The sequence below is a fragment of the Cavia porcellus genome, unplaced genomic scaffold (genome assembly GCF_034190915.1).
Source record: "Cavia porcellus strain 051 isolate PalLab524CR breed Dunkin Hartley unplaced genomic scaffold, mCavPor4.1 scaffold_6, whole genome shotgun sequence".
Classification (NCBI taxonomy): domain Eukaryota; kingdom Metazoa; phylum Chordata; class Mammalia; order Rodentia; family Caviidae; genus Cavia; species Cavia porcellus.
Window position 1 is genome coordinate 68,841,567 of NW_026947489.1, and position 20,140 is coordinate 68,861,706.

General features: G+C 41.3%; 2 protein-coding genes across 2 annotated transcripts; one reads left to right on the forward strand and one right to left on the reverse strand.

The window, feature by feature from the left end:
• The first annotated feature begins 316 nt into the window (after positions 1–316).
• Positions 317–3,223, forward strand: Ccl1 (C-C motif chemokine ligand 1). The gene is made up of 3 exons (XM_063249710.1): positions 317–598; positions 1,675–1,786; positions 2,951–3,223. The coding sequence occupies exons 1-3, from the start codon at positions 523–525 to the stop codon at positions 3,051–3,053; spliced, it is 291 nt and encodes a 96-aa protein (XP_063105780.1). The 5' UTR covers positions 317–522; the 3' UTR covers positions 3,054–3,223.
• Positions 3,224–5,372: 2,149 nt separating this feature from the next.
• Positions 5,373–8,426, reverse strand: LOC106027640 (C-C motif chemokine 2-like). Its single transcript, XM_013152069.2, has 4 exons — positions 8,338–8,426; positions 6,698–6,845; positions 6,004–6,127; positions 5,373–5,605 (listed from the first exon to the last, which is right to left on the reverse strand). The coding sequence occupies exons 2-4, from the start codon at positions 6,771–6,773 to the stop codon at positions 5,512–5,514; spliced, it is 294 nt and encodes a 97-aa protein (XP_013007523.1). The 5' UTR covers positions 6,774–6,845; positions 8,338–8,426; the 3' UTR covers positions 5,373–5,511.
• Positions 8,427–20,140: the final 11,714 nt, after the last annotated feature.

The window sequence follows — 20,140 nt, forward strand, 5'->3', positions numbered from 1 at the left end:
TTCCATTTTGCATCGATGTGCAACTTGGGCAATTCATGCAATTGAGTTTGCAGAACTAGCATTCAAATGAAAGTGTGTCTCAGTGAAAGTCCAGAATTCTCCTCTGTGATGCTCTAGGGACACTAGCTGCCTGCTTGCATGGAACAGTGTGGGTTTACATGAACCACACACAGGCCACTTCCTCTCGTTCACCTATCTTGACTTCCCACCCAGCCAGGACAACTCCTACGTATTTCTGCATGATCTTAATCTGCTCCTGAACTTGGGGGAAGTTCTGGAGGTCACTTACACCCAAATATAACTTGAATATCATGAGAGAGGTGAGCAGAGGAGTTTTCCATGTGGTCACCGTGTGGGACTAAGTGTCCCTTTTTCCTGGGACTCCCACCCCTTCCCCTGGGAAATCCCTCCTATTAGGCCTTCTGATAAAAGCGCTGAGTGCTACAGGATGGCACAAGGAAGAGCCCTGGTTTCACAGACACACCAAGACTGCTCCAGAGAGGCCTGAATCAGACACCTAGAATGAAGGTTGCTGCTGTGGCCCTGGTGTGCCTGCTGCTGGCTACGGTGTGGGCAAAAGATGTGGACAGCATGAGCTGTGAGTACCCTTGAGCCCTGTTGCTTCTCCCTGAGGAGCATAGACATGCAGCTGCTGTGGAACCCAGGAGGACTCATCTTGAACTCACTGAGTCTACCTCCCTTCTTCCCACCTGCAAGGGGGAGTGGAGTGCTTGGCAGGACTGGAGGCTCAGGACCAGTAGGAAAACCATGAACTGAGCAAACGTAGAGTTGAGCCGAGAGTCTGTCTAATCAGACCCTGCAAGCTTATGGAGGGGACTGTGAGCTTGTTTAGATCAAACTGGAAATCCTGAGGCTAGGTGGATGGTCTGGATCTTTCCTGTACAGTGTGACAGATAATAGTAGCATATGAAGGTAGGATTGGGAAGCTCTGATAGCTAGAGGACCTTGGGTAAGTCAATGGAGCTGTTGATGTCTATCTCCCTGTTGAGAGAATACTGGCATAGCAACAGACATGAAAGTAAACCAGAGGGAAGGTGGTCGGGTTAGAAAGCAAGACTTTTGGGGTAGAAGTGGCAGGAGCATGTACAAAGTAGCAGAGTGAGGGCTGGAGGCTGGAGCCTAGCGCTAGGGAGAAGGGAACTCAAGAGACTGACTGGGGCACAGACTACTACCTTGGACCACTTCCTCTGGTATTCTGAGCTCCTTGCATAGTTCCTCATTGGCTCTGGGTCTGTGGCCCACAATGTCTGATGTGCTTCAGGCTGGTTCCCTAGGGAGTGGGATCCAGAGCCCTTGAACAAGCTGGGACAAAACAAGACTCTCATGGTGTGAGAGGAGCACTGAATGAGCCTTCAGGAATCAGGGTATAAACAGTCTTGTTCTAAGGATGGGGCATTCTGGCTACAGGACAGATTTATCATCACAACTGCCAGCTGGTCTGTGGGGAACAGAAATCCGAACCCTGGTCTTCTGACTCTTTCCCTAGCTAAGCCCAGACCTGCATGGCTGCAAAGACATTGCTGTGCAGAAAGCCCTTGGACGTAGTCCAGAAGCACAGGACTGGCCTGGGTGTGAATTCGCTGAGTTTAAAAACTCATCCTTCTTATAAGAACCTGAACAGTGGGCGAACATTCTTTTGTGCTTGTCTTCTAGTGCACGTGGCCTCTTCCCGGTGCTGCTACTCATTTGTGGAGAGAAAGATCTCCCATCACAGAATTCAGAGTTACAAAGGCACCAGCTCCTCCTGTCCTTACGAAGCTGTGATGTGAGTAGTCACCTGCCACACCCCTGGGGAGGGGACACGCTGGCAGAAATAAGACCAGCAGACACTAGGTGGCGCTGTCCCACTAGGATCCAGCCTTCTGAACCCAGCCTGCAAAGCCACCAAAACCAGGCTGCAGAGCCGCGATTGTGGGGTAGGGGGAGCCCCGAGCTTCCTAGCGGAGGCCTGGAAGGACCATCTGTTCTGCAGTGACTTGTGTTTTGGGAAACCCACTGTGCCAATTACTGTATCCCAGAATTACACCCTGGAGAAAGGAACCACTTAACAAAAGCAACAGACATTATCATGTAGCAGAAAGAGGGAGGTTGTCAGGATTAGTCCTTGCCTCTGCGTTGCCAACCTGTGGTCCAGGTGACCTTGGGCAGGGAAATTCCTCAGCACCTCATGAGGCACCCACCCCTCAGTATTGCTTATCTGGGAACCAGAGTAAGCGGGATGCCTGCATCACAGGCTCAGGGCAAACTTCACAGAGGGCATTCGCGTACAGGCCTCAGCGTGCCAAGGCACTTGCATATACACCACCTCACCTGGCCCTGTTTATAATCAGGAAAATTAAAGTTTGGGGAAGCAGAAGTAAGTGTCTAAGCTCACCCAGTCTGTGAGAGGCAGGATTAGATAAGTAGACAGTGGATTAGACAATATTAATTAAACAATGGACTGGACAATTAGGAAGCAGTCAGAGTAGAAAAGCAACACACACACACACACACACACACACACACACACGCACACACACACACATACACCCAGTGACTCCAGAGCAATTATGTATCAGATGTACCAAATAAACACAGGAATGTTAAAAGCTGTAGCAGAGAGATATTTGAAGGCAGGAATTTCTTCATCGTAGTTAATCATCAAGCTGACTACAAAGTATTCTACCCCATCCTCATACCTGGAGATGGAATCTCCAAAGGACCGGTCAGGGGCTTTAGTTAATAAATTTCTGATGCTTACATTAATGGATGTCCCCCTTGCACCCAGTGTGGAAGTTACAGATCTTATGTAGTGAGATCATTCACTGAGAGGGAAAATGAGACCCAGAGAGGAAACACAGGGACACCAAGCAACATGGAAGTGGAGACAGGACTTCGTGTGGTACCCAGTGACTGGTACTTATCCCTGTCCTGTGTTTTCTGTTCACAGATTCAAGCTTAAGGGTGGCAGAGAAATCTGCGCCTTGAAGACAATTGAATGGGTTCAAGATTACTTGACAAAGAAGAAGATCCTCAGGCTGAAGGGAAAATAAGGAATTCCTTCCCATCCTGGCCTCCAGAGACCACAGAGTTCCACTTGTCCCCCATCTTCCAACTGACACCTTTTCTTCTGCCCACCCTCTTGGAGCCTTAGAGGACTGCATGGTCTTGATAAGCTATGTTGCAACACTTTATATATTTAAATATAGAATCTCCAACTCCTGCTCCCTTGTGTTTCTTGGATTCTGCAGGGATTTCAGGGTGTGCACTTGCTTGGCACTGGGGCTGAAGAACAGGATTAGAGGGCTGGAAGGTGAGAGAGGAAGGCTGACCTGGTACCAGGGGTACTGAATGCTGTCTTAGAGCTGCTGCATGTGCTCTGCCTCCCACCTCCTCCTCCTCCTTGGGCGAGCTTTGACTCAGGCCAAAGCTGGCTTCTCTGCCTCTGGGTCTAGCAGCTGAGGGAGACACGGTGGAGCAGCGAGCTGGGACCTGAGCTGGGTTTAAGTTGGAAACCTGGGCCCTCTCCCTTCCTGTCTTGCCTACAGTGCTCAGGGAATGATGTTATCCAGTGTCCTAGCTGGAGGGGACCTTGTCAGGTCATCTGCCTCTAAGATGCTGCTACGCTTGTTTCACAGATGAAGTGTCTTGGGGCTAGAGAGGAACACACAGAGCCCAGGGCTCCAGCCTCCCAGGCTTGAATTTTACTCATGTCCCAAGTTACCATGTGTGTGCCTGACACAGCAAGGCACAGAGCTTCTCTCTTTGAGATCCCAGACACAGGCCCTGCAGGGCTGTTCTTAGAGCCCTTCTCTCCTTGGGGCAGTCCAGGTGCCTGTCCACGGAGAGGTAGCCTATGTCTGACCAGATGCAACCCATCTGCCCGGAGGAGTGAGGCTGCCTCTGAAAGAGCAGAGGAGCCTATGTGGACATACAGGAAGAAGAGACCCTATCACTTAGAAGGGACGGTCACAAAGTCCCATTTGTGTAGTGTATGACTTGAGAAGGTGAGGAAGGAGAATGAATTCTGGATTTCAGAACTGGCGCCCCATTGCAGGTCATCTTGGTGGTTTCAGGGAGGTGGTCTTTTGTCCCGTGTTCTTTCCCCCTATCATTCAATGTATCCCACATTTGCCTCAGTCTTACTCTGCTTCTTCCCCTCCACCTCTGCAGCTGCCCTCCCTCGTTCACTTTTCCCTCTTACCTGGCTTATTGCTGCAGGCTGTCCTCAGTCACCGCTCCTAACTCACCCACAGCCACCCTAACCCTTCCTGGTGGGCCCAAAGTCTTCATTTCTTCCCCCTGCCTTCAGAATTGAGTCTAACTCCCTAACCCTTTTTTTATAGAATTCTCCAACTCTTACATTCTGGAACCTAAAGTCTGACCTTATGGAATTAGTTCTTCCAGGCCTCCTTTTTTCTCTCTTACATCTTGCACCACGTTTAGAAGGATCTTTGCTATGACCATGATACCCCATCCTCCCAGGGCCATTCTACTCAAGTCCTGTTTCTGTGTTAAGCCTGATGCTAAGTAGGACGTGACTATGTGGTCTCCATCTGGGGGCAGGTATACATGCAGGGTGCATGACTCACCCCAGGCTGGGGGAAGGCTTGGAAGAGCAGACACAGAGATAGGAAGACCAGTTGAAACACATTTGCAGTAGAGACTTTGGGGAGCAAAGGGAGGTCTCAAAGGAAAGAATAGTCGAGTATGAACCAGATATGAGATTGATCATAGAAGCATATGCTGGAGATCAGAGCCATTGTTTTGGAATAAATTCAGTGGCCAACACTCAGGAACCCAGGTTGGCCACATAACCAGTGTCCTGTACCTTGCATTCCCCTGGCATGCTCCACCAGGGTGCTCAGAGTGCCCCCTTCTGTATGGGAGTTTCTTCCAAAGAAAACATCACTGTTACAGTTCCTAAATAACATGAATTTCCTGCAAACACTCAGAGGTCTTTCCATTGCATTCAGTTTTCTATACTATATATCTAACAAATGTCACATTCACAAGCCAAATCTGCTCCCTACATTACAGCGTTCTTTCATACAGTTTCTACAGGCACATGCTTCATCCTTGAAAGCCAGAGAGAAATGTGCCCAGGTTAGCAGGCCAGGGGCTGGGGGACTTTCAAGAACCAGCTCCTTGAAGCCTTGCTTTAACAGAGGATCATTGGGCTGGGGTGTGGCTCAGTGGTAAACTCTTGCCTAGTGTTCATGAGATACACCCCCATCACTGCAAATGCGCGCGTGCGCGCGCATACACACACACACACACACACACACACACACACAGAATCAGATCAGTACTCAAAATGAAATCTAAAACAGTAACAACTCAAAGAGTAATGAACAGTCATGGAGATATAGTACATTTTGCATGAAAAATCAGAAAATTTCTATTTGAAAATTGTGGTAAAGTTATTCCAGAGTACAGACGGGCAGGTGGGCAGAACTGAGTCATCCCTTCTCACCCTCAGGTTGGGTCTGGGTGAGTGGAGAGGAGAGCTCATGTCTTCAGATCGTTCAGGTAAACCATGGCATGCTGAACCCACTTCTTCGTGGGGTCAGCACAGATTTGTATGTTTCTCCTGGTTTTGAAGCTGCAGAGAAAGGAGAAAAGAATTATATACTGGAACCTACTGGGGGCAATTCTCTGCTCTCTAACCCCACTGTCTCTTTTCTGGTGGTGAAGGTCCTTCCTGGGACAGATGGAAGAGAGTATGTGGAAGCAAGGACCCTCCAGCAACAGCTGCTGCTCTTGCTGGCCCCGGGAAACCATCCTCATGTCTGCTAAAGCAGTCACATGGGTGAGGACGGGTACCCAGAAGGGGACAGAGCCCAGTGAAAGGTAGCAGCCCTCTCTGGGTATGCTATTGTCATAACAGGCAGATTCAATCTTATCCTCTGAGCATCAGCTGACATCTCTGTTCTAGGAAAAAAACTTAGGATTGGGGCACACAGAAGGAAACAAGGCACTGGGCAGGGCTTTGCTACTCACATGACAGCCGTCAGGGGACACTTGTCACTGGTGAGCTCATAGCCTTTCAGATAATTCAAGGGGATCTTGCGGTGGGTTAACGTCAAACAGCAAGCAAGAGGGGTCTCATTGGTGTCTTTCATATCTAGACACAAAATCACCAAGAAAAAACCTTCAGGAGCGTGCCTAGCATTTCAGGGCTTGACCAAAGCAGGAAGTAGGGTAGAGAGGTAAAAGCAAATTAGACTTATCTCCAAGCCCAAATCACCTGCCCTGACCTGCTGCTAGGGTGGGACCTATAACTTTTGGCTGAGATCTCAAACTCTGTTATTTCGGACTGCTGGTTTGGGGTGTGTCCCTGCTATCTGGGGGAGACCAGGGACACAGCTAGTGGACAGGTGTTGGGGATAGCCCCAGATGTGCAGGGATGGTAATGGTCAGTGGCTGTTAATAAAAGGCCTGGACTTAGTGTCAGCCACTTGGGTTTTGCTCTTGCTCTGGGGTGGCCCAGCGTGGGCAGGTCCCTCCTGTCTCTAACTTGGGCTTCAGCTTCTAACTTTAACGTTCTAACGTGAATGCTGAAGTGAAACTCTGGGGACCTTGCTGTTCGAATGAGTTTAGAAGTTAGGCACTTTGGCTTTAGGCTTCTCAGAAGGCAAGGCAGAAAGACAGAGAGATAGAGAGAAAGTGAGGGAGAGAAGGAGGATGGTTTTACCTGCTTGCGCCAGCACCTGGACGCTGACAGCAGCAGCTGTTAGCATCAGGCACAGAAGCGATGCTGAGACCTGCATGGTGGAGAGCAAGGGGGAGGCTGCGGCTTCAGGGTTGGTCTCAGCTTGTGTCCTTCTGGATCTTCTGCCTGCCTTTTATAAGAAGCAGAGCAGGTTGGAGTTCCCAGAAGACCTTCTCATAGGCTTTATCATGCCAACTTGTGAGGCAACGGGGCACTGAACCAGTTTTTCTGGATCTGGTTGGCACAGAACATTCTAGAAAATGATGGGAAATTCTGGGTTGGGAAGCCTGGGCTGCTTGTCTCTTCTTGGCTGCTTGGGCACAAGGAATCAGGGTAGAAGAAGGGTGCAGGTACACTAGAGTCACTTAAAGTAGAGAGTGATTCTGTGCTCACCTTTCCGGACATGAAGAAGAAAACAGGAAAAACCCTTGTACAGAAAGAGTGCTTTGAACATGGTATGCAGGAAGCACATACCATTGCTATCCTACCATTTCGTAGATGAGGAAACCGAGGTGTGAGAGATGAAATTACCATCTGTAACCTCAAGGAAAATAAGTAGCAAAGCTAGAAGAGAAAGCTGGTGTGTGTTTACCTAATCACCAGGGAAACTTCAAACTTTCACTTAGCTTCAGGAGTCTTTTTCCAAATCAGGTTTAATGGGAATGTTCAACACCTGGACAGGTGGAGTCAGAGGCTCCTGACATCACACACTGATCCACCACTCAGGCCCAGAGGGACAGGTGGAAACCACTTGTTTGCTAGGGGTGGGAGAGGGGGCAAAGGCCCCTGATGAGGGAAGGGGTATAGTTGTGCTTTGCTCCTGATCCTGGGTTCCCCCTGTGAGAATGATGGAGCTGAGCCTGGAGCTGGGGAAGGAGGTGCTTCAGGAGGCCTGGCGGATGCAGGGGATGTCTGGATCAGGCTGTCTGGCTGGGCACAGCTGCAAGTGTTGCCTATAATTGTCCTTTCCTGTGACTTCTCCTCTGTGCTTTCATCCTTACAAAAGGGGCCTTTCCATGGTAGCAGAGCACACACAATGAAAACAAAGAGAAGGAAATAAAAAACTAAGTTTAGAGAAGAAAAAGTGACAAATACCAGAAAGGACAGATGGCCTTGGGTGAGCTTCTCATGAAGCAGAAATTCCCCTGAGGCTGACCAGGGGAAAAGAGAAAACAAGACAAACAGACAACTGCAGGAGTTAAAAAATAAAAAGAAAAATTAGAAAAAGAAATCATCATAGAGTCTGCAGACACCAAAAAGAACCTATGCCAATAAATATAATTTAGATAAAATGAATGAGTTTCCAAAAAACATAACTTAACCAGATTGCAGGAGGAAATGAAAACAAAAGAATTTCTAAACTCTCAAAGAAATTGAAGCAGTAATTGAAAATCTTTTCACAAAATACGCTCCGGGCTCAAACAGCTTTAGCAGTTAATTCCCACCAGTACTGATTATTCCAATCTTACGCAAACACTTCCCAAGAATTTTAAGAGTGTGAGCTGTCCAACTCATTATTTTATGAAGCTTATGTAACTCTGACAATAAACACTTGTCAAGGGCCATGAGAGAAAAGCAGATCATGAGTTTCCCACTTCAGACAATATTCTGTTCTTTCCTACCTGGATCTCTACCTGGGCAGCCGATCTGTGTGCGTTGTGTGTAGAGGATTTGCAGTGCCTGCCTCTCAGAGGGCAACAGACACTGGGAATTCCCCCGGCCTTTGGAGGAGGAAAACTAGTTGAGGGTTTTTTTTTTCCCTTGCTGTCTCCCTCTGTGTTTCCACCACTGGTTTAAACTTTTTGCAGGGTGGCCTCTCCCAGCTCCCTGCAGGCAGGTGTGAGGAGTCGCCTCCTCTTCTGTGCTCCTCAGAGAGTGGGCTTTAACCATGTTGTTCTAGCCTCAGAAAATAACTTCTCTATGAAATCATTCTCCAGTTCTTCCCAATGAAGGGCCATCTATTTCTTGCTGAGGTTTGACTAACCAAGGGTCAGAGACTCAGAAGTGGTCCCAAGAAACAGACCTTTCAGATGGGGATCTGGTATTGGGTTGTTTGTGTGTTTTGGGAACACAGTAGAAAAGGTCACAGTGACAGCTTCTGTTGGCATCACAGTGGTCTAAATGATCACTCACAGTGACTTGACATGCTGAATTTCACAAAGTCCTCCAGGGGCTCCTGAGGTGCATGACAGTTTGGGAACCATGAAGTTATAGTAACCCACTGCCAACACGTATCCATGAACAGCCCTGATAAAGTTCTTAAGAATGGTGTTCCTCTCCCAAGACCTCATCAAAGCATCTCATAATGCCTGGATGAAGTGCTCCCCTGGGCATCCCCAGGAGTACAGTTAGGAGATGTCTGATCAGCTTGTGCCAGGTGGATCCATTCCAACAGAATCACTTTCCTCAGTCCCTGCACCCCTTCCCAGCATCCCAGGGAAGCTCTGATTTTCCACTTCATTCACTTCAGGCTGCTTTGTAAAATTTACACTTCACTCAACCATTCTAGCTAACCGTTAACACTACTCCCAAGCAGGTGCTTGGGACACATTAAATCCTAAACTTGGCCAGATGAGTCTCGTGTATTATTCTCTTTAGTCTAACACCCTTAAAATGCACACCCACACCCAATGGCAACTTTCATGGAAACTGAGTGGGCTAGGGTTCCTTTAACTCCCAGCTGGTGTGAAAATTAATGCCTGTCCTTTCCTCTGGTTCAGAATTTAGTAGGGTAGTTAGAGGGGGAATCTGAACTTACTAGGTGGTTAGAGATGGGGATCTGAAGTTACTCAGTCACTGGTTTATGTCTAGTCCTCACCATTTATTGGCTATGTGACATACAGCGGATTGTTTATGAGTCTCCAAGAGGAGAACCTTGGCTAACCCCTATCTTACTGTGATGGTAGAAGAGTCCATAAGATAAACCAGGAAGAAGTGCTTAGAAAAGTATCCACAATTTGCATTTTTAACATGCTCTCAAATGACCCAGCTATTACTGGGCTGAGGACAACTCTTGGAGAACCACAGCCATGGTGGAACAGAATTTACTGCTCTCAAGGGAGGAATGGGGTCACAGGGTGGCAAAAGGCAGGTGATAGTATTTAACAATCATGGAGAGACAAGATAAGCACTATTATCCAAGAGACCATAGATCCTGAATAGAAATTGGAGTGTTTTGATGGACCAGGACCAGTTCTATCACTCTATCCAGTAGGTCATCTAGCTATTCTTGGCCCAGTAAACATCATGTAATGCAAGTCTCTTAGAGCCATGAGACCCTGGGATTGCTTCATGGCTCTAGACCCTTAGCATCCACACATCCTGCCCTCTACCCATACCTCTTCTGGGCAGTCTTATGCCCCTCCATCTTACATAGCTATATTGTAGAACTGGCTAGACAATTTATGTAGTTTGGTAGCTTTCTAAGGTCCTTTACCCGCGAAGTCTATTTTCTCTCTGTTTTTAAAATTTTTCATTGTAACATTTTAACTTTAATTTTTTGCCATACTTAATAAACACCTTCCTCCTGGGCAATGGGTACATGCATATATTGCATCTCAATCCTTTTTTCTTCCCTTTCTTTCATCTCTCTCTCCTCTCTCATCATCCTCAGACCCACAACCTATCTCCACAAAATCTAGCTCCTGCTTTCCTATCATCTATATTTTATTTTGATATTGAAATTATTTATCCTTTGAATTTCTCATATAAAATAAATCATATGCATTTAACCTTTGGCATCTGATTTATTTCACTCAGCACTGTGGTCTCAAGGTGTATCTATTTTTCTACAAGTGATTCAAATTTATTTTTCCTTGTGGCTGAGCAGTATTACACTGTGTATATAACACAGTTTCCCAAATAGAGTAGGTGTTGGACTGGATTTCTTTTCCACCTGTATGTGGAAGGAGCCACTTTCAGAGTAAAAACTGCACCATATTTGCAGGTTGCCAGGGCTTTTCTTGGGATTAGCACTGTGGGTCTGTTCTTTATGATTGGGGCTGCAGACTCTCACCCGGATTTCCTTGTGTTTATAAAGATGGGTCCCCCTCCCTGGGAGCTGGGACTAATGCTGTAGACTACTTTATTGTTTTCTCTGTGGCATCTTTTTTTTTTTTTTTTTTTTTTTTAGATTTCTGGAGCTCTTTTCTTTGTCTTCCCTAAGTTGTTGTTTCTCAAGTTTCTGGATTCCAGGTGCCTGAAAGGCAATAATTTGCTGCTGGCTTTTGCTCTACCATCTTCCTGCATAGCTGCTAATTCTATTATCAAGGAATAACTTATTGGGAATCCTGATCCATCGTGGGTTAGCACTGAGTCCACTAAAGGAAGCTACTCTGGGGCACCTGTCTTTCTGCTTCTCCTTCTTCATCTCATCTCCCCTTTCAGGCCCTAAAGAGGAAGGAGAGAGTGCCACGTTTCCACTTCGTACAACACAGGGCTGACTGCTGGAGTGGAGGGAGCCAGTCCTAATCAGCATTCTCAGGGCCCAAGGCTGCTGAGTCTTTCCAGAGAAAGGAACACCTGTGGAGGAAAGGAATTAGACTTTTAGAGGGGAAAGTTCATCCATGAAAACACGGCAAGACTACTCGGCTTGCTTCTTCCTTCTCACCACCTTCTCTCACAAGGCTGCCGTTCCCCTCAGTGTCCCAACCACCTAAATCATTCTTCTTTCTACCTGACCTAAACAAGAATCATTTGAGACCTTGTTTAACCCATCTCTCATGAAGACCTCCCAGGCAGTACAGATTTCATAAGGGACAAAGGTGACTTGGTGACTTGGTGAGGGACAAGCATTGCTACTTCTGCTCTAAGAAAGTGAATCATCTTTCTGGGTATTTTCTGGACTACAGCAGAGTTGAAGAAACTTTGGCGACCTTTCTCTACGGGAGGATCATCATATGGGAATAAACCAGGGTTGTTCCAGGCAAACTTCAGTGTGCCTTCTTGCTAACTAATGGAGACTTAGCATCGAGTGTTGGCCATTTAGGTTTTTATGGTGTCCAGTTTCTGCCTCTCCTTCTTTATTACCCTGTACTTTGTGCACAGGATGCAAAGGCCAACCCCCTAAGGAAGCACTCCTAAGTGGGGCAGAACTTTTAGAAATGTTTTTAAAAATAATGTATGCTGGCTTAGAGTATTTGCAAAATACAACCTGTCCTTTCAGGATTGAAATGGAAAATTCTGGTGTTTTTTTTTTTTTTAATTTTCACATAAAAGGTTTTGGAATTTACTATCACTTTGTTAGCTAATGCATGTCACAAAATATTAGCAAAAGCCATATTTTATCTTTAATAACCTAATTTCTTAATGGATGAATAGCTGTCTACTGAGTAGAAGAACTACTATTTGTCTAGACATACAGTGCTGTGGCATTTAGCTGATTTGACTGGGATTCTGGATGATGGTATGGTTCATGAAAGAAATCTGCATCATTGTTTACTTCGCTGTCATGTAGATGGCTTGGTAAGTTAATAGTAGTAAAACAGTTATCAGATTTGTTTAAATATATGTGTGTAGCATACGTATATTAAAATTCACAAATCTCACAGAGAATAACTTTCTACACCGAGTTGTAAAGATAGTCTCCTGTGTTTCTTCGGGATGTTTTGTCGTTTGTTTAGTTTTAATCTCTGGGTACAGCAGGTAATCACTACTCACATTAGATTAACATTTCCATCAGTGATGGAAGATCTCTGAGTCGCTCCCCAGGCAATCTGTCATCTTCTGGAGGTCATCATTATTGTGGCTTCTGCCACTACTAATTGCCTATTTTTGAAATTCATGTATCTGAAATCATATGATGTGATTTGGGTCCAAACCCTTGTATACAGTGTAACGTTTTTCTTTAAATCTTTGCTAAGTAACATTATATTTTGTAAATATTCCAACAGTGTGCTTATCCCTTCCCCTAGACACTTAGGGCAGTTTTAGTTTGATCTATTCTGATTAGAGTGACCATGAACATTTTTCTTTAAGTGTGTTTGTGTATTTGTGGACTAATAGATGTTAAATATTTACTTAGAAGTGAAATTTATGGGCTATTCAATAAATACATGCTTCATTTGATTAGAAACTGCTAGATAGTTTTCCAAACATTCATCAGTTACGGAAAAGAGCTTCATTTGACTTTTATTCCATCAGAGCTCGGTATTATCTATCTTTTGTTTTCTGAATTTGCAGGAATATTTCACATTGCCTTCAATTACATTTGCGTGATTACTTGAGACACTGAGTTTCTTTTTTATGTATTCACTAGTTATTTAGACATTTTGTTTTGTGAAATACATGTTCACATTTTGGCCCATTTTAAATTGTTTTGTTCTTATTAATATTTGATAGTTCTTTACATAGTCTGGTTTATTATATACATATATATATGTATATTACAGTGGCTGTAATATTTGGCTTGTGTCTTACTTTATTAATATTATCTTCTAATGAGTAGTTACTTCCAATTTTGTGAAAGTCTAATTTGCACATGTTTATATTTGGTAGTTATTTGTTTATGTTTTCTTTAACATATCATCTTCTATTCCAAGTCATAAATGTAATTTCTTCTCTTTTCTTCTAGATATATTCTAGCTTCAGATTTTATACTCAGGTCCCTGGTTAATTTGAGATTAATTTTTAGTGTGATATAAGGGAGATGTTTATTTTCTTTCATGTAATATGGTAGCTCTAATAACTAATAATATTTATTTGAAAGGCTTTCTTTTTCTTCATTGCACTGGAAGATTTATCAAAAATCAAATCAATGTGTGTGTGCATTTGTATGTGTGTGACCTTGATTGGACTATGAAGTATCTAGTTATTTGGCCAAGCATTCTGGGTGTTCCTATCATTTTTTAAAATGAGATTGACATTCAAATAGGTGGACAGAGTAAAGCAAATGGCTCTTCTTAGTGCTGGTGAACCTTGTTGAGTAATTTGAAGGCTTGGATTAAACACCAGGACTTTTTTTTTTAAACAAAACAACAAAGAGTAAATTCAAATTCATAATTTCAAAACAAAATAATAGGAAATTAATGCTAGTTAATGTATTGCATATTGTTATCTTCAAAATACCAGGGCTAACTTTCCCTTGAATATGCGAAAATTTTCCTACCTGGCTACCTTTGAACTGGGGCATTGACTATTTTCCTGCTTGTAAACCGGAACTGAAATACTGGCTCTTTTTTAGAACTCCAGCTTGCTGGTTTTTGACCTAAAAGTACAACATCAACTCTCATGGTCCTTAAACCTTACAACTTGAGCAGGAACTATGCCATTGGTTCTTCTGGGTTGCAACATTGTTGACCCACCCTGGAGATTTTGGGACATGCTAGGGTCCACAGTCCTCTAAGCCAATTTCTCTTATCTCTCTATATCTCTTTTTCTTTCTCCTTCTCCTTCTCCTTCTCTGCCTCCGCCTCTCTCTCTCTCTCTCTCTCTCTCTCTCTCTCTCTCTCTCTCATATCTCTTTCCTACTGGGTCTATTTCTCTGCAGACTCTGTCTAATGCAGACATATAAAGTTATAACTATATAAGTAGTTAGATAAATATAGCTAGATACCTCTCCACGTGCATCTCTGAATGATCTACTTTGGTTCATTGATCTGTCTATTCTTAAGCCAACATTATACTATATTAATTATTGCTGTTTTATCAAGGTGCATTTTGAGACTTGGTAACGCAAGTTTTTAAACTTTGTTCTATTTCAGGATTGTTCTTGCTGTCTAAGGTCTTTTGCATGTCCACATAAATTTCTACATAAAACTATTGTGAGTAATTTAATTGCATTGTCTTTTATTGTTTATGCTGGGATAAAGATATTGAATAATTACAGATGGCAGCCAGAAGGGTAAGTTCCCACAATCATTAGAAATAGGACATATTTTGCATTGACTCTTAGTAAACTAAATTGACACTTTAACATTACCGAGTCTTCTGCTTTTTAAATGTAATCTCTATTTTTCAATTTATTTAAATTCTTCTTTTATTTTCCCTTAGACATGTGCAGTAATATTCAGTGCAAAGTTCTTATACATCTTTTAAAATCTATTTTTCTATATTTAATATTTTTGTGATATAATAGATTTTTTATTATCAATGTATTGAAATTCTATTAATTTTTGTACATTAGCTTAATTTTTGTGATCTTGAAAAATTCACTTATTCTAGTAGTTTTTGTAGATTTCCTTGTGTTTTGCATGCATGCATTTTGCATGCATATAGTCATGTCATCTATAAATGGCATTATACATTCTTTCTTTCTAATTGTTATGTCTCTGTGTTTTCTTTTTCACTGCTCTGACCAGAGCCTTGAGGACTATGTTGAAATGAAATGGGAGATGCTGAGAGTTTTGATCTTGCTCCTGCCCTTCACGATTCTCTTTCTTACTTTCTCAAAATCTGTGCTTCCATGTGGATCATTTCCCACAGGTTTGGGAATTTTCTTATGCTGTTATCTGGTTACAAAGTTGCTTAGCTTTCACTTTTCCTGAAACATTCATTAGGTTAAAGCAGCGTTGTGTTGTTTTGTTCCGTTGACACAGGGTTGCACTATGTTGTTCAAGCTGGCCTTAAACTCACCGTGTAACTCAGGTTGGCCTACAACTTCTGGAGCCCCTCCTGCCTCATTCTCCTGAGTGCTGGGATTATAGATGTGCACTACGACACCTGGATGAGGTCAGTAGGTAAATGAACATTCTGAACAAAATTTAGCTGGTTGACATGTCTGGACTGGACAACAGCAGAACATACATTATTTTTTTTTTCAAATACACATCAAATTGGTTATAGACTGAACAACAAAACAAGACTAATCAAACACAAAAACTGAAAATATGAAGCAACTATTTTTAACTATCATGAAATTAAATTAAAAGCAGTAACAAGATAATTTCATTTCATAATACTTCAAAGCATAAAAGTTTACCCATTTTCATTTAAACAATACATGGATTAAAGAAGAAGTTACAATGGAAGTAAAATATATTTTGAAATAAATTAAAACAATAATGTGCCATATCAAAATTTTGAGACAGTGAAAGCTATGTTTAAATGATCCATATACTTAAATGCACATAACAAAAAGAAAGATTAAAATTAATAATGTAAATATTAATTTTGAGAATAGGGTAGAGAATTAAACTCAAAAAGTAGAAGAAAATAGTTAATAAGGATAAAGGAAAAATTAATAACAAAAAGTAAATATGTAATGAAAAATGTCAAAGTCATAAGGCTACTCTTTGAAAGATTAATGAAATGTGAATCCTCTTATTAATAAATTATTAATATCCTTTTAACTCTTATGACTAAAGAATAAAATGTAAGTAGTCACAATTTACCAAAATCAGAGATGAGAAAAGATTATGGATATTATAAAACTGAAAGATATTAATGTCACCATACTTGCACATTGTATGAAATAGATAAATTTTGAGAAAAACACAACTTATTAAACCAATCCAAGCTGAATAGAACATTTGAATGTTCAAAATCTATTAATTAATTCAATCTGCAAATTAAAACTTTTTTGATTCAACTCTATGAGTGATTTATTTCTAGATATTGAAGGAAGTAAAAACATAAAAATATTTTAAGTGACTACTGAAATAAGGAGCTCATACTAGTACATTTTATAACATCAACAGAATGCTAAGTCCAGTAAGGATTTTCAAGGAGGAAATCTAAACTTAAACACCTTTTGTAATCCTAGATGTAACAGTACTCAATGGAACCAAGGGATAACCTAAAGAAGAACACTCTGTAACTGCGTTTGTTTGGTTAAAAAAATTGTTGTGTTTTAAAAATTTGAAAACCAAAGATTGCGTTTCATCACACTTGCAGACTGAGGTGGAAAAAGATCCACAACTGTCTGAATTAAAACTTTGTTAAATTCCAAAAGTCATCATGCTAAAAGAAAAGACAAAACAAAACAAAACCACTTCTGACCAAGCTAACAAGTAACAGAAATTTCCTTGAACTGACAAAAAGCATCTATAAAATACCCGCAGTGAGCATAACTCTCAGCCAGCACACAAGCTTGCCTTTAAAAGTTCTCCTCACCATGGTGCTAGAGGGCCTGCCAGGGCCAGTGCAGGAATCTGAGATAAAGTTATAGTGGCTATAAAGAAAGATACAAAGTTGTCATTTTTTTACATGACACATTTATTATTTTTAATGAAAAAAATCTGTCTACAGATAAGCTATTACAATTAATAGCTTTAGCATGCATGCTCTCTAATAATGCAGAAGTTGACTTTATTTTTACGTTTTATAAGCAACTAAATTATAGAGGTGAAATTTATTTTGCAACATGATTTCCCACAGCTTATAAAATCTTCAGATACTCAGGAACAAATCTGACAAGACTTGTGCAACACATAGAAAACTACTAAGCATTAAGAGACAAGTCAATGAAGGGAGCTGGAATGTGTAAGGAGTGGGTAGCACTAGGGACATGAATTAGAAGTATTCGTATTGGAAAGTGTCAGTTCCTCCCCAGCTCTAGGGATGCCTCAATTAAAACCAAAGCATGTGTTGCATGGACATTGAGAAACTTTTTCTAAATTTTACAAAGAAACAAAAAGCCGAAAATAGTTAAGTCCATTTTAAAGGGCACATAGCTGTAGAATTTACACTCTCAGATATTAACAGTTTTTAGAAAAGCCATTAAAAATATGCCATTGCTTCTAGAAGAGACAAAAAGTCTAAGGGAACAGGATAGAGAGTGCAAATATCATGGACATATACACACTAGATTGATAACAAAGTTTGTACTTCACAGTAGTTAGAAAAAAGTGACCTTCTGAATAACTGATACTGGATCAATATAAATGAAAAACATAGAACATTGATCCATACCTTTCAACATATAAAAAAGTCAATTGTAGGTGACTTGTAGTCCTAAATGGAAACAAAAATTAGTGATTCTTGAAGATAATATGAGAATATATTCATGCTCTTATGACAGGAAAATTTTTGTTAAAAACAAAAGCACGATCTATAAAAGAACATGATGATAAACTGAATACATTAAAATTAACTAATTTTTGTCAAAAAGCATTTTGAAAGAGATGAAAAAGCAAGACACAGATTATGAAGAAAAATTTCAATCCATAAATCTCACAGAAGATTCCTACTTGGAAAGTAGAAAATACTTTTCATACATAATAAAGAGACAGACTGTTGAAATAAAAGTGAACAGAAGTGTGGACCAGAACCTCATAAAATAGGATGTTCAAACATTTGAGCAGAGGCTTACCCTCATGAGTCACGAATGAAATACGAGGTTAAAACTACAATGAGGTGGAACTGTACATGTACTCAAAGTGGGTAGCTAGAAAAGAAGGCATTAGGAAGTATAGGAATACTAGATGAGGAACAGTGGAACAGTTTAAGCTTCTATGTATCTGTCTTTTGTCTGTCTGTCTATCCATCCATAAACCCATCTGCTTACATCCTAATTATTCATCAGGAGAGAGACAGAGTTTATTAAATAATTTTATATTAGGTTGCAGACTGGATGCCTAATTATACCCCAGTTCTTCAGTATATATTCATGAAAACAAAGATAGTTTTCTACAGAACAGCAGTAAAACACTAGAGTTAGGAAATGAGTATTAATTTGATTCAAATCTCTCATTCAGATTTTGCTCATTGTCTAATAAAGCCTTACAGATTTGGGATCCACTCTAAGGTTATGTTTTGCATTTAGCTTTCATGTCTCTTTAATCTCCATCAACATGAGCATTTCCTCAGTTTCTCCTTGTCTTTCCTCAGTTTCTCCTTGTCAGCAGAAAGGCCAGTTACTCAGTAGAACTTCCCATGGCTTGATATGCCAGGTGTTTTCTCATGTTTAAATCCAACTCATGTATTCCTAGCATGGAATAATTGAAATAATACTGTATTCTCAGTGTATTCAATCAAGAGTTATACTGGTCAATTTGTTCCATTAACTTTTAATACTTGGTTAAAATGCTATCTTCAGTTCTCTGATTAACTGTGTACATTAATCAATAACTATGTACTTATTGATTAATGAATTGTCATTAGCTCTACATGGGGAGATAGTTTGAGGTTATGTCAACAGTTGATTCTTAATCAATTTTTCATCTGTCTATTTTAGCATCCAGAGATGATTCTTGCTGGAATCAAGTTTGCCAAACAGTGATTTGCTAACTAGTGATTCCTTCTATACTTATTTCTTAGCATTTTACTCTAATTGGAAATCTCTTTTCTCTAATTTTACTCAATGAGTTAAAGAAATTATTTTATAATTCAAAAGTTTATATTGCTTTTGGCAAACAAATTGAGTGGTACTGCTCTTATGAATGTCTTCCAAATGATTCTTATGTGTATTCTGACAATTTTCCTTCATTCTTTGAGTCTTATAAATTGATGTTCACCTTTATTTCTTTTAAAACACAACAAGCATATTCCAGTTCTGGAGTCAACCATTTATTCAAGGAACTCTTTGCTTGTTTAGTGAAGAGCGGTTATCTTATTACTACTCATGGCACTGTTTTTAGATTTTTCCTATGAATATATTCTATATGCGTATACGTATGTGTGTATATATTTTATTTTCTCTCTCTGTCTTCTCTAGTTCTATGACCAGTATCTATCTGCTATTGTCTATGTCTATCTATCTATCCTATATCATCTGTATGGTTTAGATCTAAAATAGCCCTGAAAAGCCTCATTTGGAGGAAGGGGCTGGTCAGAAGGGGTGATTCACTGAGGGCATGAATTGCAACAGTATACTCTTGTTCCAGTGTCTTCCCTTTTCTCTCTGCTTCCTGGTTACTATTAAATGGAAAACTTTCCTCCACCATGGTGTTCTGAGATGCCATTTCTGCTTTGGAGGCAGTTGACTATGAACTGGACCCTCTGAAACTGTGAGCTAAAATAAACCACTCCTTCTTTAAATTGGGGATATTAGGAAAGGCACTACCTACATACTTACTAATCTATATCTTAAAACCATGGATTCACACCGATACTTCCAATTCCAGGCCAATACCATACGTTTTTGATAGTCTTCCAACTTTCTGTGTTTTTCTATGGAATCTTCTTCAACAAGAGTGATATGGCTTTCGTTATTTTTATACCTTTACTTATTTATTTAGTTGATCTCTACTTTGCCGTTATCCTAGCTTAGTTCCATCCCTATTAGTTCTAAGTTTGGTTGCCCACTTGGACCCTGTTCTGGCTGCAAAGAGTCTAGATGAGTCCCTGGCCTTGGCCAGGGTGAACTTGCTAGCTGGGATCTAGTCTGTGACCAACGAGTAGGAAAATAAAGATTGACTGTCTAAAACAATGAATCCAAAAACTGGAAACTGAGGTAGGACCTATGTGCAGCTATTTCCTTTGGGAAGGGGCCTCAGGCATCAGGATGGAGGAGTGGCAGCGTGACGAGGAAATGGAGAAGCTCATATG

What these genes read in the sequence shown, in the direction of transcription:
- LOC106027640 (XM_013152069.2), bottom strand. Translation starts at nt 6,773, where the DNA reads ATGCAGGTCTCAGCATCGCTTCTGTGCCTGATGCTAACAGCTGCTGCT. An exon ending in CCAGGTGCTGGCGCAAGCAG is followed by an intron (nt 6,128 to 6,697) that starts GTAAAACCATCC and finishes TTTTGTGTCTAG; the next exon opens with ATATGAAAGACACCAATGAG. An exon ending in TGTCCCCTGACGGCTGTCAT is followed by an intron (nt 5,606 to 6,003) that starts GTGAGTAGCAAA and finishes CTTTCTCTGCAG; the next exon opens with CTTCAAAACCAGGAGAAACA.
- Ccl1 (XM_063249710.1), top strand. Translation starts at nt 523, where the DNA reads ATGAAGGTTGCTGCTGTGGCCCTGGTGTGCCTGCTGCTGGCTACGGTG. An exon ending in AGATGTGGACAGCATGAGCT is followed by an intron (nt 599 to 1,674) that starts GTGAGTACCCTT and finishes CTTGTCTTCTAG; the next exon opens with TGCACGTGGCCTCTTCCCGG. An exon ending in TGTCCTTACGAAGCTGTGAT is followed by an intron (nt 1,787 to 2,950) that starts GTGAGTAGTCAC and finishes TTCTGTTCACAG; the next exon opens with ATTCAAGCTTAAGGGTGGCA.